Source organism: Microchirus variegatus, assembly GCF_963457635.1.
Source record: "Microchirus variegatus genome assembly, chromosome: 19".
Lineage (NCBI taxonomy): Eukaryota > Metazoa > Chordata > Actinopteri > Pleuronectiformes > Soleidae > Microchirus > Microchirus variegatus.
Window position 1 is genome coordinate 20,337,873 of NC_139820.1, and position 20,475 is coordinate 20,358,347.

General features: G+C 43.8%; 2 protein-coding genes across 2 annotated transcripts in view; both read right to left on the reverse strand.

Moving 5' to 3' along the window:
- LOC310941034 (NACHT, LRR and PYD domains-containing protein 3-like) overlaps nucleotides 1–19,843 on the reverse strand; it is a gene marked incomplete at both ends in the record, with an annotated part of 313,773 nt that extends 293,930 nt beyond the window's left edge. The window contains 9 exons of the mRNA XM_083906105.1: nucleotides 15,902–16,075; nucleotides 16,190–16,363; nucleotides 16,476–16,649; nucleotides 16,734–16,907; nucleotides 17,004–18,801; nucleotides 18,886–19,111; nucleotides 19,255–19,331; nucleotides 19,572–19,728; nucleotides 19,838–19,843. Of these exons, the coding sequence (XP_083762231.1) occupies nucleotides 15,902–16,075; nucleotides 16,190–16,363; nucleotides 16,476–16,649; nucleotides 16,734–16,907; nucleotides 17,004–18,801; nucleotides 18,886–19,111; nucleotides 19,255–19,331; nucleotides 19,572–19,728; nucleotides 19,838–19,843 (2,960 nt within the window). The remainder of the gene's footprint in view (nucleotides 1–15,901; nucleotides 16,076–16,189; nucleotides 16,364–16,475; nucleotides 16,650–16,733; nucleotides 16,908–17,003; nucleotides 18,802–18,885; nucleotides 19,112–19,254; nucleotides 19,332–19,571; nucleotides 19,729–19,837) is intronic.
- Nucleotides 14,552–15,204, reverse strand: LOC310940554 (neoverrucotoxin subunit beta-like; the record flags this gene model as incomplete). Its single annotated transcript, XM_083905543.1, has 2 exons — nucleotides 14,552–15,081; nucleotides 15,162–15,204. The coding sequence occupies 2 exons, from the start codon at nucleotides 15,202–15,204 to the stop codon at nucleotides 14,552–14,554; spliced, it is 573 nt and encodes a 190-aa protein (XP_083761669.1).
- Nucleotides 19,844–20,475: the final 632 nt, after the last annotated feature.

Here is a 20,475-nt window from a genome sequence, read left to right on the forward strand (position 1 = left end):
ATGGTTGTGCCACATGTCCTGCTCTCGTTACTTTTATTCTATATACAGAGGTACAATGATATAGCGCCTGCTTTTGACATACGCTTTGTGGCGACAGCTATCCTGGAAAGGAATGCATTACATTGCTCCACTTCCTGCACTTGTGTTTTACAAGCACCTTCTTGGTTTGTGCCACTCCATCTCACCTGGAAAGAGGGACGCAAACAGAAACACCAAGGGTTTATTTATTTAAATTTAGTACAGCAAAGTAAATGCCCAGTCACTTTTAATTCAATTAAAGCCTAATCAAAAATCCTAAAGTTTCCACCAAGTTTTGTGAAAATGAGTGGTAAACCTCACGAGTAAGCTCGCTGAGAAAAAAAATTAAAAAGACAGGTGCCAAATAATATCCTTGACAAAAGAAGTGTCATCAATTAAGGGCTGTTCACATCAACAACAAGAACTATAACAATAAAAATGTTAAATAATATGTTATGTGGTGATAGTTTCAGTTTGTTTGTTATCTGGCGGTGAATTGCTTCTGACGTCTCTGTGCTATCCTCGTAAAAATCAACAACGCTATTCTTTGACCCAAGCTCTGGGGTCCAGTATCTCACTGCCAGGGGGAAAAGCTTGGTGCTGCCGTTGTTAGAAGCATCTGAGGACACTGAAAATAATGGTGTGTGAATTCCCCCCGCGAGGTGATACCAGTTGTTGAATACATTTTTCCACTGAGACCGGAGCAAGGAATTGGTTACAATAGATGTTGCTTTGGTACGGCCACACAACATTTTCTTTGTTATCTCAGAATCTGGAAAAATGAATGGAGCTAATTTGTTACTGCAGTCAGAAGAGCGATATGAATGTGTGTGCTGTACGGCATGATAGTGTTGTGTCGGTCAGGAGTGATTCGTTCGAAAGTACGAATCATTTGAGTGAACGAACTGACTGGGATCACTTCATGAACTGTTCGTCCCTTTCTTAGTTCAGTTGAGCTCAGCAGTGAGCGTGGTGGCCGGGAGTGGAACTGCCGCGTGCTGTGAATCACTCGTCAATCTTCGGCAAACTACGCCAGCCAACGTGCACCGAGCGAGTAGGGAGTGACTCGTAAGAAGAACTGTGTCTGCCGTGCTGCTGTGATTCGTTCACACCGTCAGTACACTGACTCACTCATGATTCGCAAACGAACTGAGACAGAGAGCTGTCACAGAGGAGGACATGAATCACGTTCAGCTCGCGCTGTCACGGACTCTTCATGATTCGCGAACACAGAACTGTCACGGATTCAGTCCACGGCGAAAACAGTCGCGATGGCGCGCTGCATTATAGAAGACTTTTACAGAAACGGGAAACAGACAATTTAGCGTCCTTTTCTCCAAGCTAACGGCTAATGTTGAGTCAAGCTACGCCACTTGAAAACAAGCATGCACACACACACACACCGAATCCCGCGCTGTCACTCACTCTGACCCGCGGTTCGAACGTACTGCACTCAGGGAGGAGGTGAGTCACGTTGCAGGGCGCTGGGCTCCTGCTTAGCACTGAACGATTCGGTGAACAAATCTTTTGAACGAATAATTTGAATGAACTGATTCAAGTGATTCAGTACACCCAAATGAACTGCCGATCTTATCACTACAGCATGATAGATGCTCGTCACTTCTGCTGCCGAAACTTTGTCAGCCTGTGGGTCATTTGGTTTATTGAAAAACGATTGCACTGATTTGCAAAGCACATACATCGCTTGTGAATCATTGTTTTGTGCCCTAGATTATTTACCCAATTCTGATTCGTATACTTCACTTTCTGCCGTGCTGTGAACAGCGTTAGGTGCAGATCAGCATGTCCTCTGCCGCTCAAAATGCAGATGAGGATCAAGGTGAGTTTAAACCAAAAAATGAAGCAGTGATGGAAGGCGGGGGGTAACGGGGCTCGGTTAGCTACCGATGCAGCTGGGCACGGGGAAAAGAGGGGATCCAGCGAGTGAGGCAAGTTTGCCCAAACAGAACACACTCACAGTGTCGGTGGTGAAAAGGTGAAGCTCCAGATTGCTGGTGAGGATCCATGGCTCTCAGAGATGCAGGAGACGTGGTCACCTGAGACGAAACTGTGTTTCAGTAAACGAGGGAGTCAGAACTAACTAGCAGCTAAGCAAAGTTATTACTGGTAGCGAGAAAACGATCTGCTTTTGAGCAGGCGGCTGAAGATTATAAAGGGTGGCTGATTGTCAGCTAGAACAGGTGAGGGAAATCAGCCGCAGGTGTTGCTGGCCTCCAAGAGAGCAAGAGAGAGCGGCACGGAAACCGCACGAGGGAAAACCAAAACAATAACGATGTGGAAAGCGGGATCGTGACATTACCTCCCCCTCAACGGGCGCCTCCTGTCGCCATGCCAGATCTCCCTGGGTGGTCTCGGTAGAAGTCCTGCAGTCCAAGATGAAGCGGCGGTGGACCCAGGACCTCTCTTTCAGACCCTCCCAGTCAACAAGGTACTGGTGATCCTTGTTGAAGCCTTGTTTTTGGATTGCCTTTTGGAGTTCATTAATACTTGAACAGGCAGAGCTTATGGTGTGTTGGGAAAATACATTATAAATAATGCGAAGGAGCATCTGTACTTCCTTTATATTGCTTGCATTTTGTACCAGGGCAAATGCATGTAGGAAAAGAGACTCGGTGCTATTACTGCATTTCACTTTGGAAGCCTTGCCTGCTGCAATCTTGATCTTATGTGCAGTGCAAAATGTGCATGATTGTAAAGGTACAAGCCTCTGTGTTGTGGCACACCTCTATGCATCTCTGTAAGTATTGGTGTATTGTACACTTTGACAGGGATGCCAGTGTTGCTTGGATGATGGCCCAGCTGAAATCTGGTCCCACTTTTTTGGGCGTGAACTCTTTTTGTATACTGAAAGGAGTTTTTCCTTATTGGCACTCGCAATTTTTTTGGTGTGGATGTGGGTTGGTGTGAATTCCCTGAGTTCTTTTCTTATTTTTTCCCTTTCTGTTTTTCTTGTGATGGGACAATGCTGTTTTGTGGTTCTCTGTACCTGAGACACAAATTTCAACAATAATGTCGTTATTGTGAGTCTTTGAGAATCATCATTTCGCAGGTCCTATAATTGGCAAACTTGCAATGTGCTTTCCCATGCCACAATGGACCTGTTTTTTTTCTGGAACCTTGTATTTTATTTTGATTACGTCTGAATACTAAAATGCAGTCCAAAATTTTTGAAATTTTGTGGGCAAAGATGTCACACCATGTGCTTCCAACACGTCTACTTGTACCTGACTTGTTGGTTAGGACTAAATAGTCGAGCTGCTTTCGTAGGCTTTGTTTGGGGTTGAGTAGAACAATTTGGACAAAACCAAGGAGAAATCCATTCCAGGTCTTCAGGACTCCGTGCTCCAACACAGAATGGATGGAAACAGTCTTTGCACTTATTGCATTCTACATAGGGGTCATTTTCATTGTTCGACTGTTCCCTTCATAAAGGAAGTGTCTTTCACAAAGATCACTTATGGGAAAACCATACTGTTCCCTTCATAACGATTATTCATAGAGGAGGTAAACAAACAATGAAAAAAAATAAATAAATGAAAACATGGACTTTTTCAGCACCATTGATTACTGTAGAAAGTGCTTACAGGCACCAACATTTGGGTACATTCAAAACCTCTGTACAACCAGAAATAATAAAAAAATACAATTGTTTACGTCTGGAGGATAAAATATAATTGTACATGTAGTTTTTCACATCTCTCCAATCGCGCCCGGAGAGATCTGGCTCTTTGTCACTGGCCTCATCACAGATCTCTTTCCCTGGAACTCTTTGCAGAGTCATGTATTGGCCAAGATGCTTCCGTACTGCTTGTTTTTCTGCAGATGTCCAAGGTCTCCTTTGGTCTTTTTTGTGGATCCACACCTGACATTTAGAAAAAAAACATAAGACACAGTGAATGCAGCTGATTTGTGATTCTCAAACCAAATATGTAAAGCTATTAAAGCAAATACTTATTCACTGCACTTTTTTTATTACCTGTCTCTTAAAACATAGAATTTTGGCTTCTTGCAGTGTTCAAGCAATAGTTGTAGTAGCAACCACTGCACGACGCTGAAATGTTGCGTTTCCTCGAACATCCTGATGAAACATACTGTAAAATGTGTCCCAGCAGCTGTTTCTGTCCACCTAACATTCCATCCCTTATGCAACAATCGCAGCACAGAGTCACATGCTTTATGAAGATGCAGCTGAAGTGTGTGGACAAGCTGAGACGTTTCCTGAGACGTTTGCAGCTCATCTGATGGTTTTTGAGCGAGGGGTTTCTGTAACCCCTACAAGAAAAATAGTTATGTTTTTGAATTCATGCCACAGGATCTAGGGTTTATTTTCTGTAAATGAAACTCTTATGACAAGCCTGGTAAATGTGTTGCTTATGTTTTGTTGGAATTTTGATAGACACCAGTCAAGAACATCTGTTTTGCTTCCATCTTTGTGCTTTATAAAATGTCGTTCAGCTTCATCACATCTGCTGTTAAAGGCTTTATGTCTTTTTCATCCCAACGATCCTCCTCCAAGTTGTTTCGGGCACGACGGGACACATAAAGACCCCACTCTGCAGGACACTAGCCCTAAGAAGCTCCGAACCCTGGCAGCAGCGACATCGTCCTCATCCTTGACATGTTGGCCAATTACAATTTCACAAACCGTCTTCAGCGAATGACCCAATTTTATTGCAAGCTATGGTGTGTCATAACGATATTTCGTCTTCAAGAAACCACTGGCTCTTTTGGCAGCATCAACAGTTTAAATTAAGGAGGCAACAAGATATCTTGTAGGTTCTTCACCCTTTGGTTTCTGGACTGAGCAGCAAGAAGAAATCTGCCCAACTCTCTCATCTTCTGGCTGATGTGACCGTCCTTTCCTTTATCACTTCTATGCTTCTCTGCTCAACTTGCTCTGTTGATTGCCTGTAGGTAACAGTCTCACCTTTTCCTTCCTTCAAAACTGCAACATCATGTTGATCTCCTTTTAGGCGAAGTGACTCTTATATCTCTTATATTTTTTTTTTTACAGTACACATATTATTGTTTTTTGTCATATTTTCGTTTCTGTCCTCTTCCCCAGCTTTTCACACTAACTTTTGATTGTTGTCTTGTCTTCTCTGTCACTATTGTGTTTTGTGCCACCGTCTCCATCAACATTGGACTTGCAGGGGTTGTTGGCAGGGTCATCTTGAAGTTTATGCTTTATTTTTGGTTCAGGTTTCCCTAATTATTATCAAAAAGGAAGGTTTTAAATCTAAATGTAAGGGTTTCTGCCTCCCCAACTGCCACTGGGAGCTGTTTCCACAACTTTAAGTGGTCATCAAGACTTCATATACCTTTGTGTCTCAAAGTTTGCACAATGCACACACATCATATTGATATAAATCAAACATTATATTTATCTTTATTTATTTACATAGTTTTCCCCTTTGTCCCTGTTGGCAGCCATGTTATCAGTCAGAGCGTGTTTGTGTTGTGTCAGTAGCTCACAAAACCACACTAAAAGTAACTTTCTAAAAGTTCTAAGTGTGACGAGTGCCTGTATGTGTGTGTTTAAAGCTAATGTATCAGAGAACAGAGAGTCTAAACTACACTGTCATGTATTCCTGGTGTGTCCATGGCAGATCACCTGAGGGCTGCGTTTTACAGCCACTTCAGCCTCCTCAAACGCGGCTGCACCACCATACACTCTGTGTCCTCATTCTGTCACACAGGAGGGCAAGTCCAGACGAATACAGTGGAGAGACACAGACATGGTGCAACATAACAATCCTTCTTGAAGCCAATAAGCAGCTGGCCTTTTCTGTGAACACCACTGAAAGAAGGAGAAATGTCCCTTATGGCTGCTTATTAGATACACAATATTTAGGAGGACGGGAGTGAGAGATAATGGACCTGTGTAGCTCCCAGGCTGCAATGGCTGCTGAGCTGTTACTCACTCATACACACTGGATATTAAAGCTCAGAGACTATTTTACTACCACATAGTGTATGTGGCTTTGGCCGTTTGGCAGATGTCCCTGTGCTCCACACAGCACCACTCAACACAAAGAGTTCATATACACTGCCGATCAAAATTGGTGGTTCTAAGTAGTGCTTCAAAATGCAAAAAGAAGACAAAAAAAAAAAAGATGACATTAACAGCTACAGCTGCTGTGGGGTCTTTGGCTTGTCGAGTGTGTGGGCTGACCCCTGTGCTGAAGGAATTGTGGGTTTGCAGGCTTTGGATCTTGGGACCGCGGGCCCTGCTGGGGTTTTCCTCGGGTTGGGGGGGCCTGCTACCTTCTGTCCTCCTGTGGATCCCTGGGTGGGGGTCCACTCCCCAGTTCCTGATTGTCTCCAAGGGCATGGGCTATATGGGGGGCTCCAGTGTGTTGCTGGCACCTGGGACTGGTTGGCCTCATCTCTCATCCTTGTGGGCCCTCCCTATGGAATTCCTTACCACTTGCGGTGACGGCCCTTATTCACACACACATACGCGCTTAGGCCACCGTGGTGGTCGGATGACAGGATATAAATATATAATGGCTTGCCACACATATAGACATATAGACCTAAGAAGCCAGCAAGTTGGTCAGACTAATTTTCCTCAAGATTCAAGACCTGTGACATAGTTGCGATGTGTTTTCGAAGCTTTGTTGAAGTCAGTACTTCAGGGTGTTTGGCACTGCAGAGTTTGGCATATTTCTGAAGGCACTCTCCCCCTCTGTAGGCCGACTAGGCTTGAGATCTTGCAACCAGGAGTACATTCTCACTGGGTACACCACAGCTTTCTCGAACCTCAGCCAGCAGCTCCATAGCAGTCACCATTGCTGATTTTAGCAGGACAGGGACCATTCCTCCCATGAAGTCAAGCAGATAGCCACAGCCAAAAGCACTCGGTGACACCTCTCCTGCCCTTCTTCTATTGAATGTAATGGCTAAAGCAAGTGTTACCTTTAGTCAGGGCAGCATAGTTTTCCAGAGTGCGGGAGATTTTTAGCATTCTTTCTGAAATGCATTGCTGGTTGCCATGTGATGGTTCACATCTTGGGTAAATGGTATCACCTGTACCTGTGGAATATTCCACTTGGCCTCCTTCAGAGTGTTTAGGGCACCAGAGGAGATGAACACTACCCATCTGCCGTCATGTATAGTCCTGTATCGCTTTGCGAATTCTGCTGTGACACGATCACCAACCATCAAAGCATTGCTCTCAACAATACGAGATATTATCTTTGGACTGTGGCCAAGCTTGAGTGCTGAAGTAGGGGTTTCTAATTCTCCACTTTCTTCAGTGGTGTTATCTTTTTAGCGACTGTATCGCAAATCTTTTACCTGATTTTAGTTTCGGGGTACACTCATGGGTCACTACATGATTGTAGGGAATTTTCGTTTCTGTGGATTTAGCAGTAGATGGAAGAGGAGCAGATACCTGCTGATTGAAACACACACAGTCCAAACTTAGTGATCATCAATCTATCATTTTGAACTGTGAGCTAAAACATTGATATTCATGAGATTGTTTTCTGTTTATTGTTGTTTAGAAACCACCTCCATTTGTCATGTTATTTAGAATTTCAATTATGTGTTGCATCGAGATTGATTGCTGACCTTTACCAGAGTATAATCTTGGCCTGTTATATCACAGCATTGTCGCGTCTGCCTATCAAAAGCTTTTATTGAGGATTTTTTTTCTCCTTGTTCTTTCACAATCTTGGTGCCCTGTAATTTATTGTTTATGTAAAGCAACTGAGATGTTGATTAATTTGGACAAGTCTAAACTTCCCAAAGTTCCCTGGAGAATTTCAAGTATCCACGCAGCATCGAGTGTTTCAATAGAGCTATAAATTCAGGGCAGTTTGTTGGCAACTCTGTGGAGACAATAAAATCGCTGAGGAAGCATTTGTCGGGTGCTTAGAATTACACAGCACTAGATCAGTCACAACTCATTGTTCTGCTGTTTGCTTTGCAACAGTGTCATGGCAACTGTTCTGCATTCATGATTCACTGATTTTTGTTTTTGTTTTATGTTTTTCAAAATGTTGAATGTGGAAGTTTTGTAACTTGATGGAGCAGATGGTCCATTACTCGTACCAATCTGGGAAGGCTGTGTGGAAATATTTGGCATCTGATTGGAAGAACCATCTGTCCATCACAATTGCCACAGCCAGTTGGGAAATACTGGAACCTCCTTTAGTCCTTTTCTTTCAGTGAAGATATACTCACTTTCTTACCAGTTTAGAGTTACTGGGTGCATTCACACCAGTCTGATTTAGTTGCAGATAAATCAAACCCTTGTGCAATGAACCCTTTGTTAGTTGATTGGTGTGAATGTGGTCCAAGACCTCTGATGTGCAACAATCAAACTTCTGGTCTGCTTGAATGAGGTGGTCTTGGACCGGGTTAGTCTACGCTCTTGCAGTCCACAGATGTCAGCTGATGCCATCCAGGTGCATGGCAATTCTGAGAGTGCCGCCCTGGCAAACCAGAAACCAGGAGATAGTGAAGGCAGATACAAATCAAACAGTAATAACACACGGGAAAATAGAGAAATCTAATGTGAAAAATTGTGGCAGAGAACAGAGAGAAGTTCAGCACTGCAGGAATTAATATTACCCTTCTATTACCTTCCTTCCATGTAGGATGGTCACCAGCAGTGCTAAATCTAGCTACATTTTAAAGTTAGCCAGTGTGTTGTCTTTTGTTTTGTTACTTCACCCCACGGCTTGGGAGAGAAATATTGTTTTTAGTGGCAATGTCTGTCTGTTGTGCTTCCACACTTTCACTTGCCAATATGACCAACAGAGGCCGCCAGCGGCTTGTTGCGTGAATGGGGTGAATTCTACCGTCTGTGATTGCCTTGTTTTGTTTTTCATTTTATTTGTTGTTATATGTTTAGTTTTCTGTGTGTTCTGACATTAAAGTTCTTCCCGTAAACCCCAAACACACAAGTGAACCAAACATGACAATTCCCATGATACCTTGCAGCTTCTTGACCTTATCAAATTTGGTCAATGAAAAGTTATTACTTTATTTGCCATGTGTACAGGTACAGTAAATTACAGCTTCAATTGAATTATTATGCATCAGGCTGATTATTAATGATTGTTTAATTATAGCCATTGTTCAGCTCCACAATATGGGGAGAGAGTGAATGTGGACATCTGATTATTTGCATTCAGCTCTCCAAATATTTCACTTAACACAGAACAGAGCCACAGTATTTACTGTGTAACGTTTAATTTTACGGCACAGTAGTATTTTACCGCAGTTGAGCATCAGACGCTTTCATAGGCTGTGCGACATTTGCACTGGGCCTGATTTATTAAAGATTTGTGCGTGCAAAAACGCGTGCAAACTGGATTGCACGGGCAAATTTGCGTTGATCTGCTAACGGGGCGCAACGAAGCCGTCGGCCTTATAAATTAGCGTTTGCAAGGCAACATAAAAATGATATATATTGTCTCAACTACATATCTCTTTCAAAAATATAATTAAAAAGTAGTAGTATAATTCTTAATACCGGTATATCGTAGTGATTAAAACATCCAATATCTAGTGTTGGGTATTAAAAAAAGTAATTAGTTATAGTTACTTTTCTCAAAAAGTAACTGTTTGCCACCCAGTTACTGCATTGTAAAGGTAACCAGTTACCAGGGAAAGTAACTATTGCATTACTTGTTTTAAATGTTTAAAATTCCCATAAAATGTGCAGAGAGGACAGCCTCTTTTTGGAGTTCTGATTGTGTTTGTGATTTTGAGTGCTTGACACTTGAAAAGCTCCTATTTTCAGTCAAACACTCTAGATTAGTGAGAGCTGTCAAGTTATTTAACTCCAATTTGAAGAGAAGCATTTCAATGACACCAGCTTTAATTAACTTAAAAGTTAATTAACTTAAAAGTTAATTAAAGCCACATCTCTTCATCATTTCACTGCTGTTTGGCATTTAAAAAAAACCAAACGATAATGAAGTTTAAAATGTGAGTGAATGGATGGGATTTGCTTTGGTTCCTCAGCTCAGTCATGGAGTTGAGGTATCGGGCAGACAGCAATTTATCTGCGTGTAGTGGAGCATACCTTCTCCAGATGGGCTTAGCGGTAATGAGATGGGCTATTTCACAGCATTCAGTGTCGAAACAGTGCCTTCTGCTCGCCCATATCCCTTCTTACTATGATCAGTGGCAAGTTCCCAGAACAGCCGTGGCTCTTTCAGGTTTCAGCAGTAGAAATCACAGCTCTGTCTTCAAAGGAGTCCAGCGCTTTCACTCAGGTCGACTATCTTCCTCGGGCAAAGCAAAGGACTGAAGTAATTTCACAGCCAGCGACACGACATGTGTCATTTTAAACCTCTTGGCTCTGTGATCGAGTCGCTGCCTCGCTGTCATTTTGGCTTTCATTACTCGTGTTTGTTTGTGTGCGAATGACAACTGCTGCTGACACGCTACAGTGTGCCATTCCACTCCATTCAAGTGTGGAAACCAAAGGGAGCTCGAAAAAACGTGTGAGCACATATAAAATAAAGCAGACAACTATTTCTGGAATGCATTACATCGTTTCCCTCATTTTTTCCCTGGTGCTTGTGCTGTGGATAAAAAAGCATGTCCTAGTATAATGTATTTGTGTCTTTGGCCAGTTTCACACTGGATGCAGGTGTCGTTCACACAGTGAGCGACACCTGTGATGTGGAGCTGCAGTGGAGCTTCTGCTTTGTTTTACAAAGTTAGGCTTTGAAAATCCTAAAACATACTTTTACATTTTTTTTCCAGAGGGCCACACAAGGGAGGGGTGCAAATAAAAGGCTTTTGGAAAAGACAATGATAATTCTTATGTTATCACATTAAAATAATAATGTATTATATTATATATATATATATATATATACATGTATATTATATTAATATGTTATTAATTAAAATATCACAACCTGATTAAGAATTTTAAAGAAAATCACATCTAATATGTACGTCCATATTCTCTCGGGATGTGACCTTTGACACTGGTGTACAGATCTCATCTCACATAACCTGGAATAACATTCCAGCCTAGCATAAAGGATAAAGAAGAGCACTGGGATCAAACATTTATTAGCACTGAAACAACATAAATAACACATTAAAAGGAAATAAGTGATCAGCACAACCTACAATGTGGGACCTGGATGCTGATTATGTTCTCTGAAAGAGAGAGTTCTAAATAAAGAGTTCTGAGTACTAAGTGTTCACTGTCCCTTTAAGATGAACAGCTGCCCTGTGGAGCCTCACCTGCCTCGTATATATGACGACAACAGAGAACCTGCACACACTCATCAGCAGTCCACTTCCTCTCAGACAAATTCTCACTTCATTTTGACATTTCTGAGTTTTTATACCCAGAATGCTTTGCAGGAACCTGCTGCTCATTTGTATGGCTCTTTTCATCTGTGCAGGTAAGAATTGACCTATTGAAAATAAAAGGATTTCTGTAAACTAAATTAAAATGTAAATGCATTGTCTCTATGAACAAGTATGTAGTTATTTTACTATCTTTACTTCTTTGTAAGAACATTTAGAAACATCTCATCAATAAATGTTTTCCTTCATCCCTCTGTTTGTTGACTATCATCATTTCGTTGCTGGTGTATTCAGACAAATGTCAAGTGTTCACATGAAGTGCATTCCTACCAGCTGTAATGCAAAATTTATATCCATCCATCCATCCATCTTCTACCGCTTATCCGGGGCCGGGTCGCGGGGGCAGCAGTCTGAGAAGGAGGCGTCCAGGGGGCATCTGATACAGATGCCCGAGCCACCTCAGCTGGCTCCTCTCGATGTGGAGCAGCAGCGGCTCTACTTCGAGCTCCTCCCGGGTGACAGAGCTCCTCACCCTATCTCTAAGGGAGCGCTCCGCCACCCTGCGGAGAAAACTCATTTCAGCCGCTTGTATCCGGGATCTTGTTCTTTCGTTCATAACCCAAAGTTCATGACCATAGGTGAGGGTAGGAACGTAGATTGACTGGTAAAACGAGAGCTTTGCCTTTCGGCTCAGCTCCTTCTTCACCACAACAGACCGATACAACGACCGCATTACTGCGGCCGCTGCACCGATCCGCCTGTCAATCTCACGCTCCATCCATCCCTCACTCGTGAACAAGACCCCAAGATACTTAAACTCCTCCACCTGAGGCAGAATCTCTCCACTGACCTGGAGGGGGCAAGCCACCTTTTTCCAGTCGAGAACCATGGCCTCGGACTTAGAGGTGCTGATTCTCATCCCAGCTGCTTCGCACTCGGCTGCAAACCGCCCCAGCGCATTCTGGAGTTCCTGGTTCGTAGGAGCCATCAAGACCACATCATCTGCAAGGAGCAGAGATGAAATCCAGTTGCTCCCGAACCGGACCCCCTCCGGCCCCTGGCAGGGCCTAGAAATTCTGTCCATAAAAATAATGAACAGAACCGGTGACAAAGGGCAGCCCTGCCGGAGTCCAACATGCACTGGGAACAAGTCGGACTTACTGCTGGCAATGCAAACCAAGATCCTGCTCCGGTCGTACAGGGACCGCACGGCCCTTAACAAAGGGCCCCCGACCCCATACTCCCGGAGCACCTCCCACAGAATGCCATGAGGGACACGGTCGAAAGCCTTCTCTAAGTCCACAAAACACATGTGGACTGGTTGAGCAAACTCCGAATCCGAGGTTCAACTATCAGCCGAACTCTCCTCTCCAGTACCCTGGAATAGACTTTCCCCGGGAGGCTTAGGAGTGTGATCCCCCGATAGTTGGAACACACCCTCCGGTCCCCCTTTTTAAAAGGGGGACCACCAACCTGGTCTGCCATTCCAGAGGCACTGTCCCCAACTGCCACGCAATGTTGCAGAGACGTATCAACCAGGACAGCCCTAAAGCATCCAGAGACTTGAGGTACTAAGGTCCAATCTCATCCACTCCCGGTGCCTTGCCACTGGGCAGGAAGATGCGCCCAGAATGCGGGTGGAAGGCAGGATGGGGTCAGGTTCTTGCTCTGGCGAGTCAGGTGAGTAGAGGCGGGATAAGGTGTCAGGTTTCACGTTACCGGGTCCCAGGACGGAAGGTGAGGGTGAAATCGAAACACCCCAGGAAGAGGGCCCAACGAGCCTGAGTTCAGCCGTTTGGCGTTCTGGAGATAAGCCAGGTTTTTGTGGTCGGTCCAGACGATAAATGGTAAATGGCGGTCCCCTCCAGCCAGTGTCTCCACTCCTGAAGTGCCAGGACGACCGCTAGAAGCTCCTCGTTGCCTACATCATAGTTCCTTTCCGCTGGGGAGAGACAGCGGCTGAAGAAGGCGCAGGGATGGAGCTTCTGGTCGCCCTGGTCAAGCTGGGAAAGGACCGCCCCCACCCCGGTGTCGGTGGTGTCGACCTCCACAATGAACTGCTGTTCAGGGTTAGGATGAGACAGCACTGGAGACGTCAAAAAATATGACTCTCACATTACTCCCAGTGATCTCCAGGTGTGACAGTGACCTGTGCAGCAGGAAGATGACAGCGTCTTCCACACCAATGTCAGGTTGATAAGCAAATTATTTTACATGAGCCGTTTTACTGCCCAGCACTAATATGGATGTTCTGTCAGTTGCAGAAATTAATAAATGAATTATAAATAAACAATGTCCTGTTTTTCAAATGTCTAGCATACTACATACATCATCACAAGGAGATCGTTTTACATAGGAAAATAAATCAAAGTTCTGTCTCCACCTAGTGGTAAGTTTGAAAAGGCTGAATATATCATTGTTTGCAAAGTCCTTAGACCACCAAGTGACTAGATGTGTGTGTAAACTGACCTCATAAACCCAGGTGGTCCCATAAGCCATAATTTGTGACTGAACCCATTAGTCGGTCATATGTCACATATTGATGTTCTGAGTGATTTTTAAAAATTTGGAGTTGTCTTATGGGGCCCAAATGAAAGACATGACTTTATGGCTGATTGGATGAAGTAAAAATATGTGACCTCCTGCAGTAAAAGTCTGTCTAACAGTTTAATGGAGCTGTTAATCTATTCTTAATAGAACACAGAGTTAATCTGACATAGATTTTATCAGGTGAGACTTGTGCCTGTGTCTGTAGATTAAAGAGATATGATGTGTTTTTTATTGTTTTTTGTCATGAAGCCAGAGATATAGAATCCACAAACAGCTCAGTGTGGCCTTTAGGACCTGCATGTTTCACAATCTTGAAAAAGATTACCTTTTCTAAAAACCTTTAATTTATCTTAAATCAGTTTTTCATCTTTCAATCAGTTTCAGGCTGGTTCTCAGCAGCAGGGGGCGCTCACAGCGCAGTCAGTCACTCATTACAATGAGCAGCACAGGTAGACGGCTCAGTTAATGACAGACAACCATTCTTTATGATGTGAACGTCATGTTTATTTCAAACATACAAGTTTTTAGTCTTTATTTATTGACGTCATCAGGACGTGAAGAGAATTTAAAAGTCTTTCAACAATTAATTACTGAGACGAGCTTTAACATCAGATTATAAACAGTGAGACCTCGTCCACCACTGAAGCTTCTGTCTCTTCATGTTCTACAGAGAACACAGAGACACTGAGGAACCAGACCAGACCAGGAACCCAGGATAAAGTGGTTCAGTGAATGTGGTCCTGAAGGTGTGGAGGTGGATCAGTGAGTCAGAGGAGACTCTGTAGAAGGAGAGAGTCCCAGCAGGACAGTCCACATACACTGATACTCTGTGAGAGACAGAGGACGACCGGATGGGTGTTTCTGTCTCACAGTGAAGGACAGAGTAACCATGAACATCAGAGCAGATCAGACTCCAGGACTGATCATTATCTCCAAACCTACATTCATAAATGTTGTCTTTCCTCTTGATTCCTCTGTAACTCAGTGAAATATTAACATGTCCTCTCCACTCGACCTCCCAGTAACAGAGACCAGTCAGACCAGATCTACACAGCAGCTGAGGACAGAACTTAAATCTGTCTGGATGATCAGGATATGACTGATATTCTCTCAAACCAGTCACTTTCCTGTTGTCTTCAGACAGTTTGAGTCTTCTGTTCATTGTGTTTGTGTCCAGTTCCAGTTCACATGAATCTGATGAAGACAACAAGACACAGCTGCAGTTTATTGATGATCAGCTGATATGTTGTTATTTCCTGTAAATCCATACTTACACTTCCTGACACCAAGTAACATCAGCTCTCCAGCATGGTCCATCCTGGAGGAAGAAACAGTCTGAATGAGTTTGTGTCTTAATGACGCACTCTGGTGGACACAATGATGAACTACACCCTGGTGTCAGATGAAGGACAGGTGTGTTTCAAAGAGAAGACGGTGTCTGCAGAACCAGAGACCACAGTTTCAGGAGGCTACACATTTTCTCAACATTGCCACCATGTGGACAACACAGAAGAGAACTTCTCTATATAAATGTTTTACTTGTCTATATACATTGTTAACCCCTGTATTTACATTTTTAACTTCTGGATATACATTTTTAACTCCGATTTACACATTTTTAACCTCTGTATTTACATTTTTACACATTTGTCTCATAGAGGACAGCAGAATAACAGGAGACCAAATAAAGTGGACTGTGTCCTTGAAGTTTAAATACTTGAAATATTAAGGATGACAAAATATGTAACATAAGTCCAGTTTTCAGGTATTTACCTTATAATTTAATACAGTAAGGAATTATTCAACTTGATTAGTATTTAGTTTGGATCCAGTTCATATAAATCATTTTGCATTTGATGTTGTTTTTACTGCAGAAACTAATAAATGTTCCAAAACAACTATTGTTGTCAACGTTTGTTTTTATTCAGCTAAAAATCTTCAACCTGAACCTTCTTACAAGTTTGAATCCTGCTGTTGAAGATGAAGCAGAAGAGGAAGAGGAGGAGGAGAATACCTGAGCGTGTCCAGTCTCCAGTGTGGACTCTTCAGTCCAGCAGACAGCAGCTTCTTTCCTGAGTCTCCTGGATGATTGAAGCTCAGGTCCAGTTCTTTCAGATGGGAGGGGTTGGAGTTCAGAGCTGAGGTCAGAGAAGAACATCCTTCTTCTGTGACCAGACAACCTGACAGACTGGAGTTAAGAAGATATGATGAACTCAGTGATTCAGATGTTGAACATCTTCATCAACAAGAACCTAAAGAAGCAAAATCAGGATTTAAAAGATCAAATAAAGTGAGTCCTGACCTGAGAGTCTCCAGAGAACAGTGAGGACTCTTCAGTCCATCACACAGCAGCTTCACTCCTGAATCCTGAAGGTCATTGTTACTCAGGTCCAGGTTTTCCAGGAGGGAGGAGTTGGAGTTCAGAGCTGAGGTCAGAGAAGAACATCCTTCTTCTGTGACCAGACAACCTGACAGACTGGAGTTGAGAAGATATGATGAACTGTGATTCAGATGTTGAACATCTTCATCAACAAGAACCTAAAGAAGCAAAATCAGGATTTAAAAGATCAAATAAAGTGAGTCCTGACCTGAGAGTCTCCAGAGAACAGTGAGGACTCTTCAGTCCATCACACAGCAGCTTCACTCCTGAATCCTGAAGGTCATTGTTACTCAGGTCCAGGTTTTTCAGGAGGGAGGAGTTGGAGTTCAGAGCTGAGGTCAGAGAAGAACATCCTTCTTTTGTGACCAGACAACCTGACAGACTGGAATTAAGAAGATAGGGTGATCTCAGTGATTCTGAAAATCCTGAAAATGTTGAACATTTGTTGCATAAAGTGAGGTCTGACCTGAGAGTCTCCAGAGAACAGTGAGGACTCTTCAGTCCATCACACAGCAGCTTCACTCCTGAATCCTGAAGGTCATTGTTACTCAGGTCCAGGTGTCTCAGACTAGAGGACACAGAGCTGAGGACTGAGGACAGAGCTTCACAGCTTCTCTCTGAGAGTTTACAGTCACTCAGTCTGAGGTAGAAAACAGTGATGAACAAAAGGTTAAACATGTTTATCTTGTGCTCTTTAGAATATGTCTTATTAATATTTATATATTGATCCACGTACAGAGCTTTGTTGGAGGCTTTGACCACCAGCAGCAGCTTCAGAAGAGCCTCCTCTGAAGCAGAGAACTTCTTCAGGTCAAACTCTTCCAGATCTTTTCCTGATGACAGTAAGATGAAGACCAGAGCTGACCACTGAGCAGGAGACAGTGTCTTTGTGGACAGATGTCCTGATGTGAGGGACTCTTGGATCTCCTCCACAAGAGAACCATGGTTCAGTTCATTCAGACAGTGGAACAGGTTGATGCTTCTCTCTGCTGACAGAATCTCACTGATCTTCTTCTTGATGTACTCAACTGTTTTCTGATTGGTCTGTGAACCACTTCCTGTTTGTGTCAGTAGACCTCTTAAGAGCTTCTGATTGGTCTTCAGTGAAAGACCCAGGAGGAAGCGGAGGAACAAGTCCAGGTGTCCATTTGGACTCAGTAAGGCCTGGTCCACAGCCCTCTGGTGCAGAGGATTCAGTTTGTGTCTAAACAGTCTGGACCACTGGCTCGTTGTTGGTTCTTCTGACAACAGATTTGTTCCCGAGGTGATGAAGGTCAGATGAACATGAAGAGCAGCCAGAAACTCCTGAACACTCAGATGGACAAAGCAGAAGACCTTGTCCTGGTACAGGCCTCTCTCCTCTTTAAAGATCTGAGTGAAGACTCCTGAGTAAACTGAAGCTGCTGTGATATCGATGCCACACTCTGTCAGATCTGATTCATAGAAGATCAGGTTTCCTTTCTGCAGCTGCTCAAAAGCCAGTTTCCCCAGAGACTCAATCATCTTCATGTTCTCTGGACTCCAGTGTGGATCTGTCTCAGCTCCTCCATCATATTTGACCTTCTTCACTTTGGACTGAACCACCAGGAAGTGGATGTACATCTCAGTCAGGGTCTTGGGCAGTTCTCCTCCATCTCTGGTTTTCAACATGTTCTCCAGAACTGTTGCAGTCATCCAGCAGAAGACTGGGATGTGACACATGATGTGGAGGCTTCGTGATGTCTGGATGTGGGAGATGATCCTCCTGGCCTGCTCCTCATCTCTGAACCTCTTCCGGAAGTAGTCCTCCTTCTGTGGGTCTGTGAACCCTCTGACCTCTGTCACCATGTCAACACAGTCAGGAGGGATCTGATTGGCTGCTGCAGGTCGTGTGGTTATCCAGAGGCGAGCAGAGGGAAGCAGTTTCCCCCTGATGAGGTTTGTCAGCAGCACGTCCACTGAGGTGGACGCTGTGACATCAGTCAGGATCTCAGTGTTGTGGAAGTCCAGAGGAAGTCGACACTCGTCCAGACCATCAAAGATGAAGACCACCTTCAAGTCTTCAAACCTGCAGATTCCTGCTTCTTTGGTTTCAGTGAAGAAATGATGGATGAGTTCCACCAAACTGTACTTCTTCTCTTTCAGCACATTCAGCTCTCTGAAGGTGAAGGGAAATGTCAACTCTATGTCCTGGTTGCTTTTGTCTTCAGCCCAGTCCAGAGTGAACTTCTGTGTTAACACTGTTTTCCCAATGCCAGCCACGCCCTTTGTCATCACTCTTCTGATTGGTCCGTCTCTTCCAGCTGAGGCTTTAAAGATGTCTTCTTGTCTGATGGTTGTTTCTGCTCTGTCTGGTTTCCAGGAAGCTCTTTCAATCTGTCTGACCTCATGTTCTTCATTGACCTCTCCAGTCCCTCCCTCTGTGATGTAGAGCTCTGTGAAGATCTGATTTAGAAGGGTGGGGTTTCCTGCTTTAGCCACGCCCTCAAACAAACACTGGAACTTCTTCTTCAGGTTTGATTTGAGTTCACGTCGACAAGCTGGAGCTCTGGTTTCTGAAAGAACACAAGAAAATAAATCAGTGAGTGGATCATTGAGAAAATAAGATGTTCTTCCTTTCACATTAAAAGTCCTCTTACTGCTCTGCAGACAGTCAGCGAGCTTCTCCTGCTTCATCCTCCTCAAGAAGTTCTCTGTGATCTTCAGAAAGGCCTCTCTGCTCCTCCTCTGCTCCTCATCTTCACCATCCAACACCTCCTCATCCTCCCTCTGACTCTCTGAGACTTCTGTGTGATCTGTACCCAGAACCTTCTGGATCTTCTTCAGCTCGTTCTTCACAAAGCAGATGATGTTCTCCTCCAGCAGCTGGAACACAACATGTGAAGTTTAACCTGAGATGATCAGTGACGGAGTGAAGTCCTGCAGGTCCACAGAGCAGCATCCAGAGTGTCAGGACCAGGACTCTGCTTCAATATTAACAGTAGTGTCATGTTTGTACATTTACACACCTTAAATATGGAGTCCAGGTCTGCTCCATGCTGCTGGACAGACTGACCACTGAGAACCTCTGTCCTCTGCTGATCAACTCTGAGGAGAAAACATTCAGTGTAAAATGTGACGTCAAAAGACTGCCGGCCACAGATTGGTCATCACTGGAAGATTCATGAGCACGACGTCTGGCACAAGAATCAAACCCGTCATCAAGAGCGTTACAGCGAGCAAACGTTTTGCTGTCTGCAAAAATACACCATGGTCCATCAAGGACTTGAATGTATGTAATATGTAAGTGTGTGTTACTACGTGTGAAATTCTTACATCAGTTCACCATGTTTTTGTCCATCCTTGAAGTTAATATCACGATCTAGGGACCAGTCACTCTTCATGGAGACACAGCTGGGTCCAGGTCCAGGTCCAGGTCCAGGTCCAGGTCCAGGTCCAGGTCCAGGTCCAGGTCCAGGTCCAGGTCCAGCAGAGTCTGGTCTCTGTTGATGGATCCTCCTACAAACACAGGACATCATGTGTAAATAAAACACTGAGCTGTGACATGGAGACGAGTCACATGGTCCATGAGATCCTCATCTCACCTCTGACCTTCATGTTCCTCACACAGAGTAGTATTAGAGGGCGGAGCTTCCTCTTCACTGTCCTTGATCTGATTCATAGCAGAGCGCCACCTGCTGGGAGAATAAAACTCACTCAGTACAAGTTCTGCTAACATGGGTGGACCACATTGACCTAAAGTGGGCCGGTCAGTTTATGCTAATAATGGACTGTCAGTCACCCAGTTATTGGGCGGGCTCTGGGTTGGTGAGACTTCCAAAGTTAATCAGTAAACCAGGTTTCATAGACCATCAACTCTCTAACGTGGTTTAATATTGAAACGGTGCAGACGTGACAGAGACTATTGAAGTGTAATAAACTGAGAGTTAATTTGTTGATGAAGCTGTCAGACCAGTTCAGACTCTTTATACAGGAATGTTGAAAACACAAAGTCAGATTCTAAAGATTCAGCAGTGATTTTACTGAGACACAAACACATGATCCATGAAAATCACTGTCACTCTTAGAATTGAGCTGAATAACATGAATCTATATGAGCAGCAGCCAATCACAGTGCAGAGAATACTGCAGACATTTCTACATGGAGTCACAGTGATGATCAGACACTTTTGTCAGCTAAGATTCTCACCTGCTGAACTGAGCTCAGGTCACTGTCCACCTTCACCTGG